Genomic DNA, 21,527 nt, shown 5'->3' on the forward strand with positions numbered 1-21,527 from the left:
AAATTTAAGTGCCTCTTAATTGTCATATTGCTATATTTATTATTGAAATTCCAAATTCCATTTTTTTTCCTTAGTGGAAAAGGAGCCTAAGAAATAAGGTCCTCTCTGTAGACCATAAAAGTAAAAAAGGTGTACGTGGGCGTCCTGTCACTTCTAAGACATCAGCAGAAAGGTAAGATATATGTATGTGTGTGATATAGGATGGGCTTATACTATGTATAGTGTGACCATGAATGATTCATTTAACCTTTTTGGTTCTCAAATTTGCACAACTTTTAAAATACAGTGATTGAGTTCAGTGACCTCTACTGTTCCTTCTAAGCTCTTTCTGTGATTCTAATTCATCTTAACTCCTTGTTTTTGTGTGTTTGTAACATCTTGAAAGCTTTAGCTAATAAAGCAAGAGTTACATATAGACTCGTTAAGATGCTGGATTCATCTTTTGTCCTCCATTTAGCAACTCTGGTCTTAAAGTCATAGTATTAATGAATAATGGATATGCTGGAATTAAATATCTATGGGATTCAAATTACAATTATTACCAGCAGGAAATCGGAGCTAAATTTTAGTATTGGACATCAGTAAATGCTTAAAAAGTTGTTATTTTGCAAAAGGGTATTATCTGTTTTAGAATAGTGAATGAATAAAAAGTGACAGTAACAAAGTTAAAAATTACAGTTATTGGGAGTTTGCACAAATGAGAAGACTAATTGGAGTTTTCTTTTTATAAGTTTATTTATTTTTTATTTTATTTTTGGCTGCATTGGGTCTTTGCCGCTGTGCATGGGCTTTCTCTAGTTGCAGTGAGCAGGGGCTACTCTTTGTTGCGGTGTGTGGTCTTCTCGTTGCAGAGCACAGGCTCTAGGCACGCGGGCTTCAGTAGTTGCAGCACATGGGCTCAGTAGTTGTGGCTCGTGGGCTCTAGAGCACAGGCAGTAGTTATGGCACACGGGCTTAGTTGCTCTGCGGCATGTGGGATCTTCCCAGACCAGGGCTCGAACCCGTGTCCCCTGCATTTGACAGGCGAATTCTTAACCACTGTGCCACCAGGGAAGTCCTAATTGGAATTCTTGATTTTATGTCAGAGCACTCTGTAAGCTTGTTTAGTCTGAATTCTCACCTTTCAAGTGAATTGTCCTTAGGAAATAAGCATATTGGTGACTCCATATCCTTATCAATACTTATTTTCCGTCCCTCCTTCCCTTCCTTCCTTCTTTCCATAGTTGTCCTAGTGGGTGTGAAACGATAATCTCATCGTGGTTTTGGTACATATTTCCTAATGACATTGAGTGTCTTTTTATATGCCTGTTGGTCATTTGTATATCTTCTTTGGAGAAATGTCTGTTTAGATCCTTTTAAAAATTGTTTAAAAATTGTGGTGTTTATCTTTTTATTGTTGAGTTGTAAGAATTCTTTATATATTCTGGATACAGGTCCTTATTAGATATGTGATTTGGAAATATTTTCTCTCACTCAGCTTTTCACTTTCTTGATGGTGTCCTTTGAAGCACGAAAGTTTTTTTCACTTTGATCAAATCCCATTTATCTGTTTTTCTTTTGTTGTTGTGCTTTTGTTGTCATATCTAAGGAACTATTGCCTAATCTGAGGTCATGATGATTTACTCTTGTGTTTTCGTCTAAGGGTTTTATAGTTCTAGCTCTTAGATTTAGGTATTTTATCCATTTTGAATTAATTTTGGGTATGGCATGAGATAGGCATCCAAATTTATATTTTTGTTTGTGAATATGCAGTTGTCCCAGCAACATTTGTTGAAGAGGTACGAATTTTTCTTGGTACCTTTGTTGAAAATCAGTTGACATTAATGTAAGTGTTTATTTCTGGATTTGGAATTCTAGTCCATTGATGTATATGTCTGTTTTTATGTCAGTACCGCTGTGTGCTGTACACTGTATTATTGCAACTTGGTGGTAAGTTTTGAAATTGGGAAATGTGAGTCTTCCAACTTCATAATATTTTTCAAGATTTTTTAAAAAAAATTTTCTGGCTGCACTGTGCAGCATGCAGGATGTTAGTTCCCCGACCAGGGATCAAATCCATGCCGCCTGCAGTGGAAGCATGGAGTCTTAACCACTGGGCTGCCAGGGAAGTCCCTTTTCAAGATTGTTTTGGTTGTTCTGGGTTCCTTGCATTTTCAACTGAGTTTTAGAATCAGTTGGTCATTTTGAGCAAAACAGCCAACAAGGATTTTGATGGAGGATGTGTTGAATCTGTAGACCAATTTGGGGAGTATTGCTGTCTTAACAAATTAAATCTTCTGATTCATGAATATATCTTTCCATTTATTTAGGTCTTATTCAATTTCTTTCAACAGTGTTTTGTAACTTTCAGTGTGTCTTGGACATTTATTGTTAAATTTATTCCCAAGTATTTTCTTTTTGATGCTGTTGTGAATGGAAGTATTATCTTAATTTTAGTTTTAGATGGTTCATTACTAGTGTGTAGAAATCCCATTTATTTATATATGTTGACCCTGATTTATATATCGTGACCCTGTTTGTCCTGTTCTAGAAATTTTTAGTAGATTGCTTGGAATTTTGTATATACAAGATCATGTCATCTGCAAACAAAGATGGCTTTACTGCTTCCTTTTCAGCTGGAGGCCTTTAATTTTTTCCCCTTGCCTAATTGTCCTGGCTAGAATGTACAATGTATAATGGAAGTGGTGAGAGTGGAAATCTTTGTTTTGTTCCCACTATCAGAGGGAAAGCATTCAGTATTTCACCATTAAGTATGATGTTAGTTATAGGTTTTTTATAGATGCCCTGCTATGGTTTGAATGTTTGTACAATATCTCCCCAAAATTCATATGTTGAAATCCTAATGCCTAATGTGATGGTGTTTGGAGGCAGGGCCATTGAGGGGGGTGCTTAAGTCATGAGGGTGGAGCCCTCATGAACGGGATTAGTGCTCTTTTTATAAAAGAGACCTCACAGAGCTTCCTGGTGCCTTCTACCACGTGAGGACACTGTGAGGAGTCTGCAGTCTGCAACCCAGAAGAGGGCCTTCACCAGAGCCTGACCATGTTGGCCAGCACCCTGATCTTGGACTTCCCAGCCTCCAGAACCGTGAGAAATAAATGTTTGTTGTTTATAAGCTGCTGAGTCTGTGATATTTTGTTATAGCCTGAACAGACTAAGACATGCCCTTTTTCATGTTGAGGAAGTTCCCTTCTGTTCTTAATTTGTGGGAGGCTTTTTATGATGAATGTGTGTTGGATTTTGTCAAATGCTTTTCCTGCATTTATATCATGTAATTTGTATCCTTTATTAATATAATGTATTACATAAATTGATTTTTAGATTTTAAACCAACTTTGCATTCCTGGGATAAATGTCACTTGATTCTGATTTATGATCCCATTTATATGTTACTGGTTTCAGTTTGCTAGGATTTTATTGAGGATATCTATGTTTGTATTCAGAAGGGAAAATAACTTGCTATTTTCTTATGTTGTCTTTGTCTGGCTTTGGAATGAGGCTAATAATAGCCTTGTAGAATGAGGTGAAAAGTGTTGTCTCTTCCTTTGTTTTCCGGAAGAGGTTTTGAAGGATTGGTATTAATTCTTGTTTAAATGTTTGATAAAATTCACCAGTGAATCCATCTGGTCATTCATTGGTGGTGTGTGTGTGTGTGTGTGTTTGTATGTGTGTGTGTATCTGTGAAGTTTTCCAGTTAGAAATTCAGATTTTTCCTTGTTATAAGTCTGTTGAGATTTTCTATTTTTTTTTTTATGAGTCTGTTTTGGTAGCTTCTGTTTTTCTAGGAATTTGTATATTTTATTTATCTAATTTGTTGCCATACATTTGTTCATAGTATTCTATTATACTGTTTAAAATTTCTGTAATACTGTTAGTGATGACCCGTCTTTCATTCCTTATTTTAGTAATTTGAATGTTTTCTTTCTTTTCTTTTTTTGTTCAGTCTACCTAGATACTTGTAAATTTTGTTGATCTTTTCAAGGAACCAACTTTTGGTTTCATCAGTATTCTCCTTAGGTTTTCTATATTCTATTTCATTTAGTTTCACTGTAATCTTATTTTTTATTTCTTCTCTTTGTTTTGGACATAGTTTGTGCTTCTTTTTCTAATTTCTTAAGGTACATGGTTAGGTTATTGATTTGAGATGTCTTCTTTTCTAGTATAGGTGTTTAGTTTTAAATTTTATTCTAAGCAGTGCGTTAGCTGCACCTCATAAATTTTGGTATGTTGTGATTTTTTATTCATTAAGCTCAAAAGTATTTTCTAATTTCTGGTATGATTGATTCACTTCTTTTGAAAGTGTGAATTGTTTAATTTCTATGTATTTTTAAATTTCAAAGATTTTCTTCTTTTATTGAGATATAATTGACATATAACATTATATTAGTTTCAGATATACAACATAATGATTCTATACTTGTATATACTATGAAATGATTACCACAGTAAGTATAGGTAACATCCATCACTCACATAGTTACAGATTTTTTTGTGTGTGATGACAACTTTTAAGATTTACTTTCTTAACAACTTTCAAATATACAATACAGTATTATTAACCATAGTCCCCATGTTGTACATTATATCCTCATGACTTAGTTTTGTTGTTGTTAATTTTTAATTGAATTACACTGTGGTCTGAGAACGTTTTGTATGATTTCACTTCTTGTAAATTTATTGAGGTTTATTTGTGGCCTGGTATGTGGTCTTTCTTGGAGAATGTTCCATGTGTTTGAGAAGAATGTGCATTCTGTTCCTGTTTGTTAGAGTGGTCTGTGGATGCGTTGGTTGATGGTGTTATTCAAGCCTTCTGTATCCTTGCTGATTTTTGTCTAGTTGTTCTATCAAGACTGGGGTTTTAAGTGTTGAACTATTACTGTTGAATTGTTAATTTCTCCTTTCTGTTAGTTTTTGCTTAATGAGCCTTGTGGTCCTGTTATTAAGTATATGTGTATTTATAGCCAGTATATCTTACTGATGAATTAACCCTTTTGTCAATGAAATGTCCCTCATTGTTTCTACAGACTTTTTCTTTTTTTGCTTTAAAGTCTATCTTGTCGAATACTGATAGAGCCTAGTCCACCTGTCTTAAGGTTGCTGTTTGCATGGTACACCTGTTTCCATCATTTTACTTTGAACCTGTTTATTTCTTTGAGTCCAAAGTGCGTCTCTGGTTGAGAGCATATTGTTGGATCTTAGTCTGTTTAGACTGTTATAACAAAATATCATAAGACTAGGTGGCTTATAAACAAAAAACATTTATTTTTCAAAAGTGTTATAATTCCTGGGAAGCCCAGGATCATAGCACTCCCAGATTCAGTATCTGGTGATGGCTTCCTGGTTCTTAGATGGCCATCTTTTTACTGTATCCTCAAAGGGTGGAAGGGGTACTCTCTTGAACCTTTTTTATGAGCACTAATCCTATTCATGAGGGCTCTACCCTCATGACCCAGTCACCTCCCAAAGGCCCCACCTCCTACTGCCATCACTTTGGGGGTTAGGATTTTAAAATATGAATTTTGAGGTGAAACAAACATTCAGAACACAGAAGGTCTTGTGTTTTTTTTTTTTTTAATCTACTCTCACCATCTCGACCTTTGACTAGATTATTTAATCCATTCACATTTCATGTGAATCAAGGTGTCCTCTAGGCTGTGCTTCCTTTGAAGGCATTAAGGAATAATCTGTTCCGTGTCTCTCTCCTCTCTTCTTCATGCATTCAGTCCTCCATATTTACATGTTTTCCCTGTATGTCTTCATGTTGTCTTCCTTCTGTGTATGTCTGTTTCTGCCATTTTTATAAGGATACCAGTCATAAGGTACAGGCATACCTTGTTTTATTGTGCTTCATGTTATCGCACTTTGGAGACAATGCATTTTTTTACAAATTGAATGTTGCAGGCAACCCTGCATTTAGCAAGTCTGTCGGTAGCATTTTTCCAGAAACATTTGCTCACTTTGTGTCTCTGTGTCACGGTTTGCTAATTCTCCCAATATATCAAACTTTTTCATTGTTATTATATTTGTTATGGTGATCTGTGATCAGTAATTTTTTAAATTCAAGTATAGTTGATTTACAATACTGTGTTTCAAGCAAAATGATTCAGTTGTATATTTTTTCAGATTATATTCCATTATAGGTTATTACAAGACACTGAATATAATTTCCTGTGCTATACAGTAAATCCTTCTTGCTTATCTATTTTATGTATAGTAGTTTATACCGGTTAATCACATACTCTTAATTTGTCCCTCGCCACCTCTCCCTCCTGTTTGGTAACCATAAATTGGTTTTCTATGTCTCTGAGTCTGTTTCTGTTTTTTTTTAAAAAACATCTTTATTGGAGTATAATTGCTTTACAATGTTGTGTTAGTTTCTGCTGTATAACAAAGTGAATCAGCTATATGTATACATATATCCCCATATCCTCTCACTTTTGTGTCTCCTTCCTACCCTCCCTATCCCACCCCTCTAGGTGGTCACAAAGCACCGAGCTGTTCTCCCTGTGCTATGTGGCTGCTTCCCACTAACTATCTGTTTTACATTTGGTAGTGTATATATGTCATAGCTACTCTGTCACTTCGTCCCAGCTTACCCTTCCCCCTCCCCGTGTCCTCAAGTACCTTCTCTCCATCTGCATCTTTATTCCTGTCCTGCTCCTTGGTTCATCAGAACCATTTTTTTTGTTTTTTAGATTCCATATATATGTATTACCATATGGTATTTGTTTTTCTCTTTCTGACTTACTTCACTCTGTATGACAGTCTCTAGGTCTATCCATCTCACTACAAATAGCTCAATTTTGTTTCCTTTTATGGCTGAATAATATTCCATTGTGTATATATGCCACATCTTCTTTATCCATTCATCTGTCGATGGACACTTAGGTTGCTTCCATGTCCTGGCTATTGTAAATAGAGCTGCAATGAACACTGTGGTACATGACTCTTTGAATTATGGTTTTCTCAGGGTATATTCCCAGTAGTGGGCTTGCTGGGTTGTATGGTAGTTCTATTTTTAGTTTTTTAAGGAACCTCTATACTCTTCTCCATAGTGGCTGTATCAATTTACATTCCCTCCAACAGTGTAGGAGGGTTCCCTTTTCTCCACACCCTCTTCAGCATTTATTGTTTGTAGATTTTTTGATGATGGCCATTCTGACCGGTGTGAGGTGATACCGGTGTGAGGTTTGATTTGCATTTCTTTAATGATTAGTTATGTTGAGCATCCTTTCATGTGTTTGTTGGCAATCTGTATATCTTCTTTGGAGAAATGTCTATTTAGGCCTTCTGCCCAGTTTTGGATTGGGTTGTTTGTTTTTTTGATATTGAGCTTCATGATCTGCTTGTATTAATCTTTTGTCAGTTGCTTCGTTTGCAAATATTTTCTCCCATTCTGAGGGTTGTCTTTTTGTCTTGTTTATGGTTTCCTTTGCTGTGCAAAAGCTTTTAAGTTTCATTAGGTCCCATTTGTATATTTTTGTTTTAATTCCATTTCTCTAGGAGGTGGGTCAAAAAGGATCCTGCTCTGATTTATGTCATAGAGTGTTCTGCCTATGTTTTCCTCTAAGAGTTTTATAGTGCCTGGCCTTACATTTAGGTCTTTAATCCATTTTGAGTTTATTTTTGTGTATGGTGTTAGGGAGTTTTCTAATTTCATTCTTTTACAAGTAGCCGTCCAGTTTTCCCAGCACCACTTATTGAAGAGTTTGTCTTTTCTCCATTGTATATTTGTGCCTCCTTTATCAAAGATAAGGTGACCATATGTGCATGGGTTTATCTCAGGGCTTTCTATCCTGTTCCATTGATCTGTATTTCTGTTTTTGTGCCAGTATCATACTGTTTTGATTACTCTAGGTTTGTAATATAATCTGAAGTCAGGGAGCCTGATTCCTCCAGCTCTGTTTCTGTTTCTCAAGATTGGTTTGGCTATTTGCAGTCTTCTATGTTTCCATACAAATTTAAACTTTTTTTTTGTTTTAGTTCTGTGAAAAATTAATACTACTATTAATAAAGCTACTGTGAATATCCATGTACAAGTGCCTGTGTGGACATGTTTTTATTCCTTTTGGTTAAATACCTAGGAGATGGGTTGCTGGGTCATTGAAAGTACATTTTCAACTTTGTTAAGCAACTGCCAAATGTTTTCCAAAAGCAGTTGTGCCACTTTACATTCTCATCAGCAGTGCAGAAGAGTTTTACTTCCTCCACCCTCCTGCCAGCACTTGTATGGTCAACCTCTGTCATCATCCCTTTTAATGTATGTGTAGTGATATCTTATTGTGATTTTAATTGCATTTCCTTGATGAATGATGATGTTGAGCATCTTTTCATGTGCTTCTTGTTCTTTTGTATCTTCTCTAAAGTGTCTGTTGAAATATTTTGCTGTCCTTCCCCCTTTTTTGAAAAGACAAACTTTTTTTAAAGACTGGAAAGATGAGGTTAATGATATTGAGCACCTTTTTATGTGCATATTCGCTATTCATATGTCTTTCTTGTGAAGTGTTCAAATATATTTAAATATATAGAAATTTAAAAAATTTTACCTTTAATTTGGGGGGAAAAGATTGCTGACTTCTGCCTTAGGATATTATTAGTCAATCAGATTACAGTAAAGCAAATTTATGAACATGAAATAAGTATTTTCACAGAGAATCCAAATTGTCTTTTTCACTTAGAGCCAACTATTAGAATTACCAGTAAAATCACCAGTGGTGATTCTTATTTGGTTTGGGTGAATAGAAAAATGGCATTTTCCAACATTGGATATTTTCATATTTAAAATTATTAAAATTACCACTGGGATATTTTCCCAAATAATTTAGCAAATTACTAATAGTGATTTTCTCAGACGAAAAGTATACCTTATATATCCTTAAGATTTTAGAAGTATTTTCATTTGATCATTTTAAGTTGTACAGTTGTAAAACCTATAAAAGAGTAGTCCTGAATGTAAAAAATAATTTTTTTTCACCAATCAATAGATAGTTTTTGACTGGGTAAAGATGTTTACCATTCTTTACAAAATTAATTGGTTGACATTTCTCTTTATGTAAATAGTATAGTACTTGCTTAGTATAGAAAAGAGAAATAAAGACAAGTTGAAAGAAAAAAACACAGCCAGTCTCTCTTAAAATTTAAAGTAGAAGATTTTAAGAGACTAATAAGTAACATTCCATTAAGTGGCTTTATCATTGTTTACTTAACCATTCTGCTATTGCTGGGAATTTTTATGTTTTTAATTTAAAAAATTTTTAAATTTTTGGCTGTGTCAGGTCTTCGTTGTGGCACGTGGGATCTTTGTTGCGGCATGTGGGATCTTTCGTTGGTGGTGCATAGGCTTCTCTCTAGTTGTGGCACGTGTGCATTGTAGCATGCGGTTTTATTTTTCCCCTCTCTCTAGTTGAGGTGCGTGGGCTCAGTAGTTGCAGTGCGAGGGCTTAGTTGCCATGCAGAATGTGGGATCTTAGTTCCCCGACCAGGGATTGAACCTGTGTCTCGTGCGTTGGAAGGCGGATTGTTTACTGCTGGACCACCAGGGAAGTCCCTATTGCTGGGAATTTAAATTTGCTTTCATTTTGTTGCTTTTATAAATAATACTGTGATGAATATCTTCATGCATAGCTTTTTCCCCGTTTCATATTTTTTTGGTACAGGACCAGGCGGGATTATTTTGTTAAGAGTATAACAAACACGCAAGATGTTGTTAATGTTTTCCCACATTTGCCTTCTCTCAGTCTCTTTTCATACATGTATGTAAGTGCATATCACATATGCATATTCATGTACACATTTTTTTTCACAGAACCATTTGAAGGTAAGTCACAGATGTCAGGCACTTCACCTCTGAATACTTTAGCCTGTACTTCTTAAGAACAAGAAAGTTCTTTTACATGATAACCACAATATATTATGAAGAAAATTTATAATAATTTCATATTATCATGTAATATAAAGTCTAGAATCAGAATTCTCTAAATGTCCCCCAAAATGTCTTTTGTTAAAAAAATCTAGGATCAAATTGAGGTTCATGCATTTTATTTTTTGGTTATTATGTCTCATTAGTCTCTTAATCTTAGAATAGCCCCTGCCTCCCCCCGACCCCCCTAAACCATGACATTGATTTTTTGAAGAGTTCAGGCCAGTTGTCTTGTAGAATGTCCTACATTCTAGATTTTTATAATTGTGTTTGTCCTCATAATTAGGTTCATGTTACATTTTTGACAAAAGTACTTCATAGCTGATGTATTTGCTTATTGCATTATATCAGGGGATATGTAGTGTCTGCTTGTCCCACTGTTGGTGGCCTTACATTTGATCACTTGGTTAAGGTGGTAGCTACCAGATTTTCAGTTATAAAGGTGCCTTTTTCCTTCGTAATTAATAATCATTTGTGAACCTAATTATCTGTTTGCATTGTGCTGACACCAAGGTGGCTGAGCAGTGATGGGAAAAAAAATCACAAAACACAGTATGTTTATGCCATTATAAATTTGTGATTATTAACCCTACTGGATTCCTCAACTTCAAGATAATCCTACTGTGTTTCTCTAGTCAGCTTGTGCTCCCCCTCTCCACAGTGATGATTTGAAACCTTTTCTCTCCTCAAGCCTGTGTTCTTTTACCTTTTGTATCACTTTGAAAAAATGATCTTGGTTTCTGGAAGAAGGAAAAGGGGTTCTTCTCCCACCATAAACCAGCACAGTGGAGCAGTTAAGAGTGCTGGCAACAGAGTTGAGAGTGTGTGGCTCTGGATCCCGCTCTCACCACTCACTCATTTAACTATGGACTTAGTTATTAATCATTCTATTCTTGGTCTTCTCAGTTGCAGAAGAATAATTACCATTATACTTCACAGAGTAGTTGTGAGGATTAAATGAAGTGTAAATCATTGTAGAGGTCTTAACATGCTTCCTGGTGTATGGTGCATGTTCAGTAAATATTAGCTCTTTTTATGCTACTTCTTAAGAAACTTAATTATAAAGTTAATTATACTGTCTCCTGTATCTTCAACCTCTCCTAGTCTGTTGACCTCTTCCCCTAAGCACTGAAACTTACACAGATATTTTCTATCTTAAGCTAACTAACCAACCAATAACTAACTAAGAAGACGTTTCTTGCATCTCACATTTATCTTCAGCTCTTGTCCTATATCCCCCTTTCGTAGCTGTTTGTCAACTGCCTACATTTGCTGTGTCTGTGTCCCTTTTCTTCTTTCCCATTTCTGCTCCCACCATTCCACTAAACTATCCCTAAGCACCATTTCCTCTCTAAATTCATTATTACCCTTTTCTCTTGGTGTTTTCTTTATTATTCATAAAAGATCAAAGTCATCTTTTAAAAATACAGCTCTGGTCTCATGATTCTTTTGTTAAAACTAGGGGATTGATATTGTTGTTGACATTAAAGTTTCAAATCCTCAGTATAGTCCACAGGGTCCTGCCTAACTGCCCATCTTTATCTTATACAAATTTCCTCTTCACTTTAAGCACTTGAGCCAGGTAAGTCCTTTAATTTCCTTGAACAAGCTTTACTCTTGTCTGAGCATTTACATTTTGTCCTCCTTTTTGAACCACTCTCCATTTTCCACTTGTTTCCTTTGGACAGTTTCAGCGTAAATGTCATATTCTCAGTAAAACCTTCCCTGATCTGGTTCAGAAGAAATGCAGCACCTGTATTTTCTGTTCGTATTGCTCATCACAGTTGTAATTAAATAATTAATCGGGTAATTCTTCTTTGGAATGTAAGCTCCATGAAGGCAGGAACTGTAACTCTTTCGTTTGTTGCTGAATCTCCAGATTCTACTAGTACAGTTGTTTTGCTAGAAGGTATTTGGTAAGTATTTGTTGAACGAAGAATGAATTATTATTCATTCATAGAAATTTCACTCATCTCTTTATTCTTTAATGATAATTCTAAAATCTATAAACTTAAAGTATTTGGAGTTTCAGTGCGTTCTATAGAGGTTCCTCTGAAGACTTCTATCCCGCTTCTTCCAGATGATCTGAAGATACAGCCCCAAGTGGCTGCGGCAAACAAGTGATTTCTTTGAGCTCTGTTTTATATTAAAAATACACGAACACTTTGCTTTCTCTTTCTTAATATTATTAACATTTGTTAAACAAACAGTGCCTAAAACTGGTACTAGGGAATAGAATAGACACTCTTCTGATCACACATTTCCAATTCTTCCAGCCATTCCTCATTTGACATTGTCTCACATCTACTTGGTAGCCTGTTCACAGTCCTGAAGAAACTATATTTCATGGTTCTAGAACTGAACACAGTTCTTCAGGTATTATCAGCACATAGATATGTTGAATGAGTAATGGGCAAAATTTAATGAGGCAGAGCTGGAAGTGTTTGGATTTATCAGTTTTACTTTTGAAATTGGTGTAGGTACAGTAAGTGTTTTAAGTTGACATATTTTTAGAAATAAGGTAAAATTAAATGTATCTTAAGACTGTGTAGGGTTAAGATTGTAGATGTTGTACTGTTACCCTTAGTTTTAATTATGTTTTCCAAGTCAAATACTAAAACAAAAATACATTTTTAGTGCAGAAAGCGGTTGCCTCTGTGACATGATGTGCAGATGTGTGTTGTTGTTCCACTTGTAGTGTGACCAAGCACAGATTGGTTACCAGCAATCCAACAGCTGTACGTGTGTGTGACCACAGATGTAGTATACTAGATAGAATTCTGAAGAAAGTACCAATTTAAGTGAAATGTGCTTTAGTTTTTCATGTATATTTGAGAATGATTGGCATATTTTTTACTTATGATATTTACTACTCTGGTTAATTTCTTGAAGGACTGAATTTAGAATTCCTGGAAGTTTTCATTTGTTACAATTTGTGATGAATTTATGTATTATATAATGTTTAGTACTGTATGTATTAATTATTTATGTGTGTAACAGGCAACTCAAAGTTATGTTGACGAATGTCCTATGGACGGATTTAGGACGAAAATTCAGAAAGACCCTACCTAAAAATGATGCTAATTTATGTGATGCCAACAAGGTGCAATCAGACTCATTGCCTTCGACATCTGTTGACAGCCTAGAGACATGTCAAAAATTAGAACCTCTTCACCAAAGCCTTAATTTATCTGAAAGGTATGTTGTTCAGTATTGCTTTTGTTCAACTTACCGCAGTTGAAATAATTTAAGTCCAATAGTCTTCAAAATAAGATTGTTGGAAATGATCTTTAAGAAAATCTGCATATACAGGTGTGACTCCCTCAAATCTTAAAGTTGACAATCTTAATTTACAAAGTTAATGATTCTACATTTCATTAGATTGACATAGAATTATTTTTAAAAACAAGTATTCTTATTGCATTTAGCTTAATAATTTGATTCACATGTACATATTTTTAGAGATTCACATATGATATAAAATGAAGAACTAGATATATATAGATGGGTAAGGACCTAGATTAAATATTTTTTGAAAGGTGTGTTAAAGATGCAGAAATAAAACAGGTATGTATATCTATCTGTAGATCTTTTAAATTTTCTGCATCTTTAACATACCTTTTAAATATTATTTAACCTGGGTCCTTACTACTTTTGACTTTGTGAGCTTCCTTGTATTTTACATGTGTTTTTTTTAAAAAGGAGATGATTTTGAAATATTACTCCCAGATTTTTGATAATAAATATGCGGTTTAATTTTGAAAACTAACAAGTTTTGTTCTATATTTTTTAAAAGAATTATATATGAAGTTTGGGGCTAAAAATTAGGAATTAGCTCTGGGAATTTGTCATCTGTAACATATTAATATTTTTAATGTATTTCCACTTACAGTTTTAACCCTTAAATGAGTATTTTTTAGGGGAGGTATTTTGCTTTCAATTAGCATATCCTGTCATTAGCTAGATGGTGCTTTGGTTATTTGGTCTGTAATCTGATAACGATTTGTAAGTGCTTTAAGCCAAGATCCAGTGAAAACCTGTTAACTTTCAGCACAATTATTTTAAATATTAAAGAACTCTGTCAAAACATCTGAACAAAAAAAAAAAAAAAAAAAGAACAAAAACAAAAACAAAACAAAACAAAACAAAAAAACATCTGAACATAGTATTATGCATTAATTGTATTTTTAAAAAGGACACTTTTTTTTTAATACATCTTTATTGGAGTGTAATTGCTTCACAATGCTGTGTTAGTTTCTGTTGTACAACAAAGTGAATCAGCCATATGCATACATAGATCCCCATATGCCCTCCCTCTTGTGTCTCCCTCCTACCCTCCTTATCCCACCCCTCTAGGTGGTCACAAAGCACCGAGCTGATCTCCCTGTGCTGTGCGGCTGCTTCGCACTAGATATCTATTTTACATTTGGTAGTGTGTATATGTTGATGCTTCTCTCACTTCGTCCCAGCTTACCCTTCCCTTTCCCCGTGTCCTCAAAACCATTCTCTATGTCTACTTCTTTATTCCTGTCCTGACACTAGGTTCATCAGTACCATTTATTTTTGGACTCCATATATATGCATTAGCATATGGTATTTGTTTTTCTCTTTCTGACTTACTTCACTCTGTATGACAGACTCTAGGTCCATCCACCTCACTACAAATAACTCAACTTCATTTCTTTTTATGGCTGAGTGATATTCCATTGTATATATGTGCCAAATTTTCTTTATCCATTCATCTATCGATGGACATTTAGGTTGCTTCCATGTCCTGGCTATTGTAAATAGTGCTGCAGTGAACATTGGGGTGCATGTGTCTTTTTGAATTATGGTTTTCTCAGGGTAAATGCTCAGTAGTGGGATTGCTGCGTCATATGGTAGTTCTATTTTTAGCTTTTTAAGGAACTTCCATACTGTTCTCCATAGTGGTTGTATCAATTTACATTGCCACCAACAGTGCAGAGGAGGGTTCCCTTTTCACCAAGGACACTTCTTTTAAAAAAGGCAAAAACATAAAAAGCTATGTAACAGGAATTTCCATACTAGATCATATCTGATGTAAATTTAACTTTCTAAAGCACCCAAAATCTTAGAGTCAAACAACTTAGCTTCAGTAATTTATGAAGCAGCTTGCTCTCATTGTCCTGGAGTCCAGTGTTTTTCCTCCTTAGTACAGGTGAGCTATTCCCTTACTGTGCTGCTAGATCTAAATAAAGGGGGCTAAAGGAATGACCCTTCCAATCCCTTTGATTCTCTTGAAAAGAAGCTTTAGCTCTCTTCCAAATGACATCTGTCCCCTCATCCCATATCTGTCCTTTTTTCAATTAGATCAGCATGATTGGAAAAGTGTAATGTTTCATTCTCTTGGAATAGTTTTTCTCACTACAAGTTGTTAGCAGCTAGATTATGTGTCCATGAAATTTAAATATAATGTGAAGAGTCCCAATAACATTCTAATTTGGTTTTTACTGTGTGTGTGTTGTTCTGTTCACTTACTGGGATGAACTACTAGTTAGTCCAGACTTTTTCCCTCAGCTCTAGGTGTCCTAAATTTAACTTGTTCCAAAGTGGATGCATCGTCTTTGTTCCCAGACTTGTTCCTATCTCTGTATCTCCTCCCTGTCTGAATATATGACTCCTCTTTACGCTTAGTTCTTCAAATCAGAACTTGGAAATTGTCCTGGCTCCTCTTTTTTCCTTATCCTTTGTATCCAGTCATTTATCATGTCTAGTTATTTGTACCTCCTAAATCTGTCTTGAAATGATCTTTTCTTCATCTTTATTGCCACTGCCTCAGTTCAGGCCCTGATAACTTTGTGCCTTTATTATTAGGATCGTAATTTGATTGGGCTTCCTGAGCATAGTCTTTTTCTTCTAGGTTATTTCTCTGTATTGTTGCTGAAGTATTCATTCTAAAAGGCAGATGTTACTTGTCACTCTCCAGTTTAACATCTTTCTGTGGCTCCACATAAAGTTTAGGATAAAGTTCAAATTCCTTACCTTGGCATACAAGGTCCGTGATGATTTCACCTTTGACTACCTCTAGCTTTGTGTATGTCCACTCTTCCATATTTATGCTGTGCTTTAGATTTAGGAAACTACTGGTAGTTCACTGAATGTATAATGCTGTTTTATTCCTCTGAGCTCATGCTTTTTCTCTTATCTTGGGAACAATTCTCCTTTTCCCCTTTACTGACTTATATTGAGCTCATTATATTTAACATTGAGCTCATTTCTTCTTTGATTCCACCTGCGACATCTGCATTTGATCCCTTTCTTTGTCTTGCTAAGCAGCCTGTTCCTGTATCATAGCACTCATCACACTATACTGTGATTTTTAGTTTCTCTGCTTCCCTGACAATAAGCTTCATGAGGGCAGGGACCCTACATTTTATTATTTTTTCCTTGCACAGTACTGGGCACATACTAAACGCTCAATACATGTTTGCTGACTATAGGAAAGAAATTGCTTCTCAGCAGAGTTACATCTTCAGTCTCCTTGATTGAAATGTCTTTTCCTCCATCAGAACCAATTATCTGCTCTGTAATTTTGGGGACAATCAGGAGAAGAGATATCACAAGCTTCAAATAAGAAAATTGGAGAACTGTTTAGGGTATAGCTTTAGTTAGATGTTTTCTTTGTGGGGCTTGCTATCTAGACTAGGAGACTGAGACTTTTACATGATGCTGTTTGTCTTATTTTCATTTTACTTAGGTAGGAATTCATTATTTCAGAAAGATGAAAGAGAGAAAAATTTATTTATTTATTTATTTTTTGCGGTACGCGGGCCTCTCACTGTTGTGGCCTCTCCCGTTGCGGAGCACAGGCTCAGGATGCGCAGGCTCAGCGGCCATGGCTCATGGGCCCAGCCGCTCCGCGGCATGTGGGAACTTTGCGGACCGGGGCACGAACCCATGTCCCCTGCATCGGCAGGTGGACTCTAAACCACTGTGCCACCAGGGAAGCTGTATTTTTAGTTTTTAACTTAAAGTTTAAATATTGAGTAAACCAAAATTACTCATTCATTCCCAGAAATGTCATTTTTTTACTTTTTAAAAATTTTATTTACTTATTTGTTTTTATTTTTTAACTTAAACTTTTAAATTTTATATTGGAGTATAGTTGATTTATAATGTTGTGTTAGTTTCAGCTGTACAGAAAAGGAGTGGCATTTTTTAGAAATTTTATGTGCGTTCTAGGATCTAAAGGTAGTGATCTAAGTAAGTTGCCTTTTAATGAAGATAGTTTAGCCTTTTAATTTCCGGATAAAATTGAGAAGAAAAACAGAAAACACATGATACCAATCAGTCTTGTTAAATAATGAAGAACAGGGTCAAGAGTTTTAGAAATATCAAATTAGCAGTATGTGGGATGCATACATTTCTTTTTAAACAAGTAAACCATATTTTAGTGTAGGTTTTATCTCCTTATGTGGTTCATATCTGTTTTCCTGGGAGAATATTTCCAGATCCTTATAAACTTTGGACATTAGGCAAGAAAGAGCCTAGTGGGAGACATGTGCAAAACTTTTGAGACGGTAAAGCATCTTTCTCCTGTTTTCATCTATTGGCACCAGAGATTATTAGAGAAATATTGACACAGTGTAACTATATTCTGTTAAAAAAAAGTTAGTTCCTGGTTTTTGGAATTCCCCTAAATGGCTTAATTATATTTATTCATGTTTTTCTTAAGTTTGCCTATGTTTGAAGTTTTAGAAAATTACATATTCCAGATATTGTGGTGGTAAGACTTTCTGGACACCCCGGTATTCTTGTAACCTTAAGAGTTCTTTAAGCCAGTAATGTTTTAGTTGAGTGATAATATATTCACTTAAAATATAGCTTAGTAAAAGAAAAGAGCAAACTTAGGAAATCTGTGAATCTCTTTAAGAAAGTAATTCAAAAATGAAAAATTTTTTTTCTTTGTAGCTTAAGAAACTGATTTAGAAAGTAATATTTTGAATTATATCATCTGGGATAAGAATACATTTATAGAAACCCTAAAAAAGACCCGGTGCAGCCTAAAGAAAGAAATGACCATTGTTAACCAAAAAAAAAGAAAGAAAATGTTTTGATCAAGAAAAAAATAAGTTACATAGCACAGTTTTAGAAAAGCATTCATCTAAATTACAATAAAATAAAAACTAAATTAGCATTGTAATTTTTTTGCTTGTTATTTATAGCTTTATTACCAGATGTAATTGTTATCTTTCAACAGGGGTTCCATTTCTTTAAAAATTTGCTCTTAGCATCAAGTATGTCTTATTAGCTCTTATCAGTTTTTCAGAGTTTTTCCCCATTTATTAAATTATTTCAATCTTATATTTACCTTGCTACCAATATGTGGGGGAGGAACTCACAATTTGTGATTGAAAAAATTAAGAACCAGAGAAAATAACCATGTAGAGACACAATCAATAAATGATATTACTTCTCAGGCCGGTATACTTTCTGTTTCATCTCACTGCATTACAAAATTTGTTTCTCCTTTGGTTTAACATATTATATGTTGAAGTGTGATTTCATAATATTAGTAAGTAAAGTTAAACAAATTCTGTTTTACTTACTGATACTATTTGCATACTTGGGAAAAAATTGGATGGACTGTGTGAAATGACATTTTTCAGTCCTTCCTTATATATTGTGATAGTATGAGAGATGAAGTATACACCTTTATATATTTCTTGTGAAAATTCAGAATCTTTTGAAATGCTGGCTAGCCCTAGAATTTCCATGGCAGTGCTAATTTATAAGTTGTACACCAAAAGACAGTTTAGGTATTATGAACTTAGTTATTACTTTATAGATTTGTTTTCTGTAAGGCTTTCATACAGAGCTCTCTGTTTCTTCAAGGTACACAAATTACATAAGTTGAGAATAGCTGATGAAAGATGTTTGGGCTGTGGTTAGTGTTATGAAGAGCTAGGTGTACTGTAGGCATTGCTAACTATTTAACTGTATACTTTTCTACTAAAATATTTTCATTAAGATTGCAGAGCATGATGAATTATGACAATCAAGCACTAATTGAAAAGATAATTTATAAGTTTGAGCAAGACTTCAATAATAGGAAAATTAAAGTGAGCTTCCATTTCTTGTATATTTACTGTGTGCCAGGACTTGTGCTAAACTGCTTTACATCTATTATTTCATCTAATCTTTATAATTTTTTAAGGTAGATATTATAATTCTCCCCATCTTTGAGATGAGGAGATCGAAGATAAGAGGTATAAATTATGGTAAGTAACTTATCTAAGGTTATATAGTTACTAGGTGCTGAATTCAGAACCCAACCTTATGTTTGACTCCAGAGTCCTTGGTCTTAACCTCTGTGCCATACTGCTTTTCATTCTTTTGACCTTTTATTTTTTAATAAGTAGGTATTGGACTTTATTACATATTTTATGTGATGTCTATTAACCTTTAAATATTCTACTTACTTAAAAAATTTTTTTCTTGTGGCATTTGTTCACATAGTAGTGGAATGCTTTCTAATTGAAAGGTGTATCATGGTAGACATGCTGAGATAGTTCCCTGAACCTTCTGATAGCTTCAGAGGCCCTCTAGGGCTCTTGTGCTTTAGAAATGCGGGTTCTACTGCAGTTTGGTATATAATCTTTTCAAGTGGTTTTTTGGTGAATTTTGACATTTTTCTCTTCTAGGAAAGACTTTCAGCTATTTGTTTAGCTTAAAAATTCTCATTTATCCTCTAAGATTCTTTTTTCATAGCTCTGCTTTTTCTTCCTTCAAAATCTAGCAGCAAAACAAACCATAAAAGAATAGAATGATCATTTATTATTCAGAAGCTAATTCTAATCTTTATAATTTTTCCCTTTCCTTGCTGATATTTGTATTTTTTGTTGTTGTTGATTATTCTCTTCAGTACTTTTTATAGGACTAATATTCTATGGACTCTTTATCTCATATTTGAGAGACAGCTTTTTTTTTTTTTTAGGGACTCAACATTTAAAAACACATTTAAACATACTGTAGTCAGGCATTTAAACAGAGATACTAAATTATAGCTGATATTTCTTTGGTATTTCTTCCTCTGTGCCCCAAATTTTCTCTTTATAAACACTACGGTTCTTGGATTATTTTCATTATGAGCCACATTTTAGAATTCAGTAATGATAGGGGACCATAAAAAGAGTGTATCATCTGCTCTTAAAATGAGCTATCAACTAGTATATCAGATTCTCTCATCTCTTAAAAGTAAGTAAAATTTTAATTGTGCCAAACTATTCGGAAAAAAATAGTTCTTACCCAATAAAATTCTCTCTTCTAATATCCCTGCATTTTCCCTAAAGCATTGAGAACTGTAGTTGAGTTTTCTTTAGTGATTTATTTCACAGCAATTCCTAGTGTGAGGTCAGACAGAAGAAATCTTGAGACTCCTTACTGGTCCTGTATTGTCTTCATTCCTACTTCAATTCGAGGATTTTAAGAAGGGTTCTGTCAGACATCAAATATACAAAGCAGACAATAATAAATAGGATTCTTAGAGATTTAAATCATGAGGGGAGATAGAAAAATATCTCTGTCCTCCTCTCCCCACAGTTAGTGGTTGTACTAAATGGCTGACTTTCTTTGCTTTCTTCCTTCACTCGAACTCTGAGCTCAGAGAGTTGTATTTACTGCTAGCCTTGTTTTTAGATCATATACTGGTTAATCAACCCAGTACATTTTTTTGTGGAGGTTGTTCTGGAAATGGATATTTTTAAAGTTTCCTGAAGTATCTACAGAAAAGCTCAGTTATCTTGATGCTGTGGCAGGTTAGTATTGAGGATGCAGTGTAATGGGATAAAATTAAAAGAACCAAAAGATAATTGGCCAAGGTCCTTCTTCCAGGAAGAGTTGCTTATACTTGGGCAACCATTTAACTTTTCTGAGCTTTGAGTTCTTCATGTTTAAAATAAAGAGAAGGCTAAGTTATTTTAAAGTTCTCCTATGAGTTGAAATTTTACATTATCTGGAACATAGTGAAAAGAACACAGTGCCTCTATGTAGTGAAAATAGAGTACCTCTGAGAACTACAGCAGATGTAACAAAGTACAGGGAAGCTCACATTTTTTTACTTAAACAAAAGTACTCTGGCCCTTTCTAGGTGTTATGTATTGTCTCTCACAAAAGGTCAATAAAGTGCTTCAAGTGACATATGGGTAACAGTCAAGGGGGACATCTGATAAAGAGGAGATAGGAAACTTAAAAAATACACTAATGTGAAGTAAAAAAATCACAATAATTTGGCCTGGGCCAGTCAATTCAGGACAGATAGTTGCCTTGAGGGCATCATTGTAGTGTGGAAAAGAACATCAGTTGTTTATAGTAACAACTGGCTAACCAGGAGAAGATTAGGCTATCCTCTTCTGTTTAAGGATGATATGAAACCACCGCTTTAAAAAAGTTTGGAGTGTTAAAAATTACACTTTACTAAACATTTATTTTGTTGACCCTTTTCCCTGGTGCTATTATATAAAGAGTATTTATTACCATCAGTGTATGTGCTGTTTCACTTAAGGATTCTGTCATTACCATAGATACAATCTGAATGATGTCTTCCTTATTGGATTTAGCATTTGTCATTTACCAATTATGAGTATTG

General features: G+C 34.6%; 1 protein-coding gene across 17 annotated transcripts in view; it reads left to right on the forward strand.

Annotated features, from left to right (window-relative positions):
* SENP7 (SUMO specific peptidase 7) overlaps window positions 1-21,527 on the forward strand; it is a 171,878-nt gene that overhangs the window by 71,451 nt on the left and 78,900 nt on the right. For 14 of the 17 annotated variants that reach the window (XM_079921982.1, XM_079921984.1, XM_079921985.1 and 11 more), the window contains 2 exons: window positions 75-172; window positions 12,920-13,117. In XM_079921982.1, the coding sequence (XP_079778108.1) occupies window positions 75-172; window positions 12,920-13,117 (296 nt within the window). The remainder of the gene's footprint in view (window positions 1-74; window positions 173-12,919; window positions 13,118-21,527) is intronic. The other 3 variants (XM_079921979.1, XM_079921980.1, XM_079921981.1) reach the window with 1 other exon arrangement.

Source organism: Stenella coeruleoalba (genome assembly GCF_951394435.1).
Source record: "Stenella coeruleoalba genome assembly, chromosome: 5".
NCBI classification, from domain to species: domain Eukaryota; kingdom Metazoa; phylum Chordata; class Mammalia; order Artiodactyla; family Delphinidae; genus Stenella; species Stenella coeruleoalba.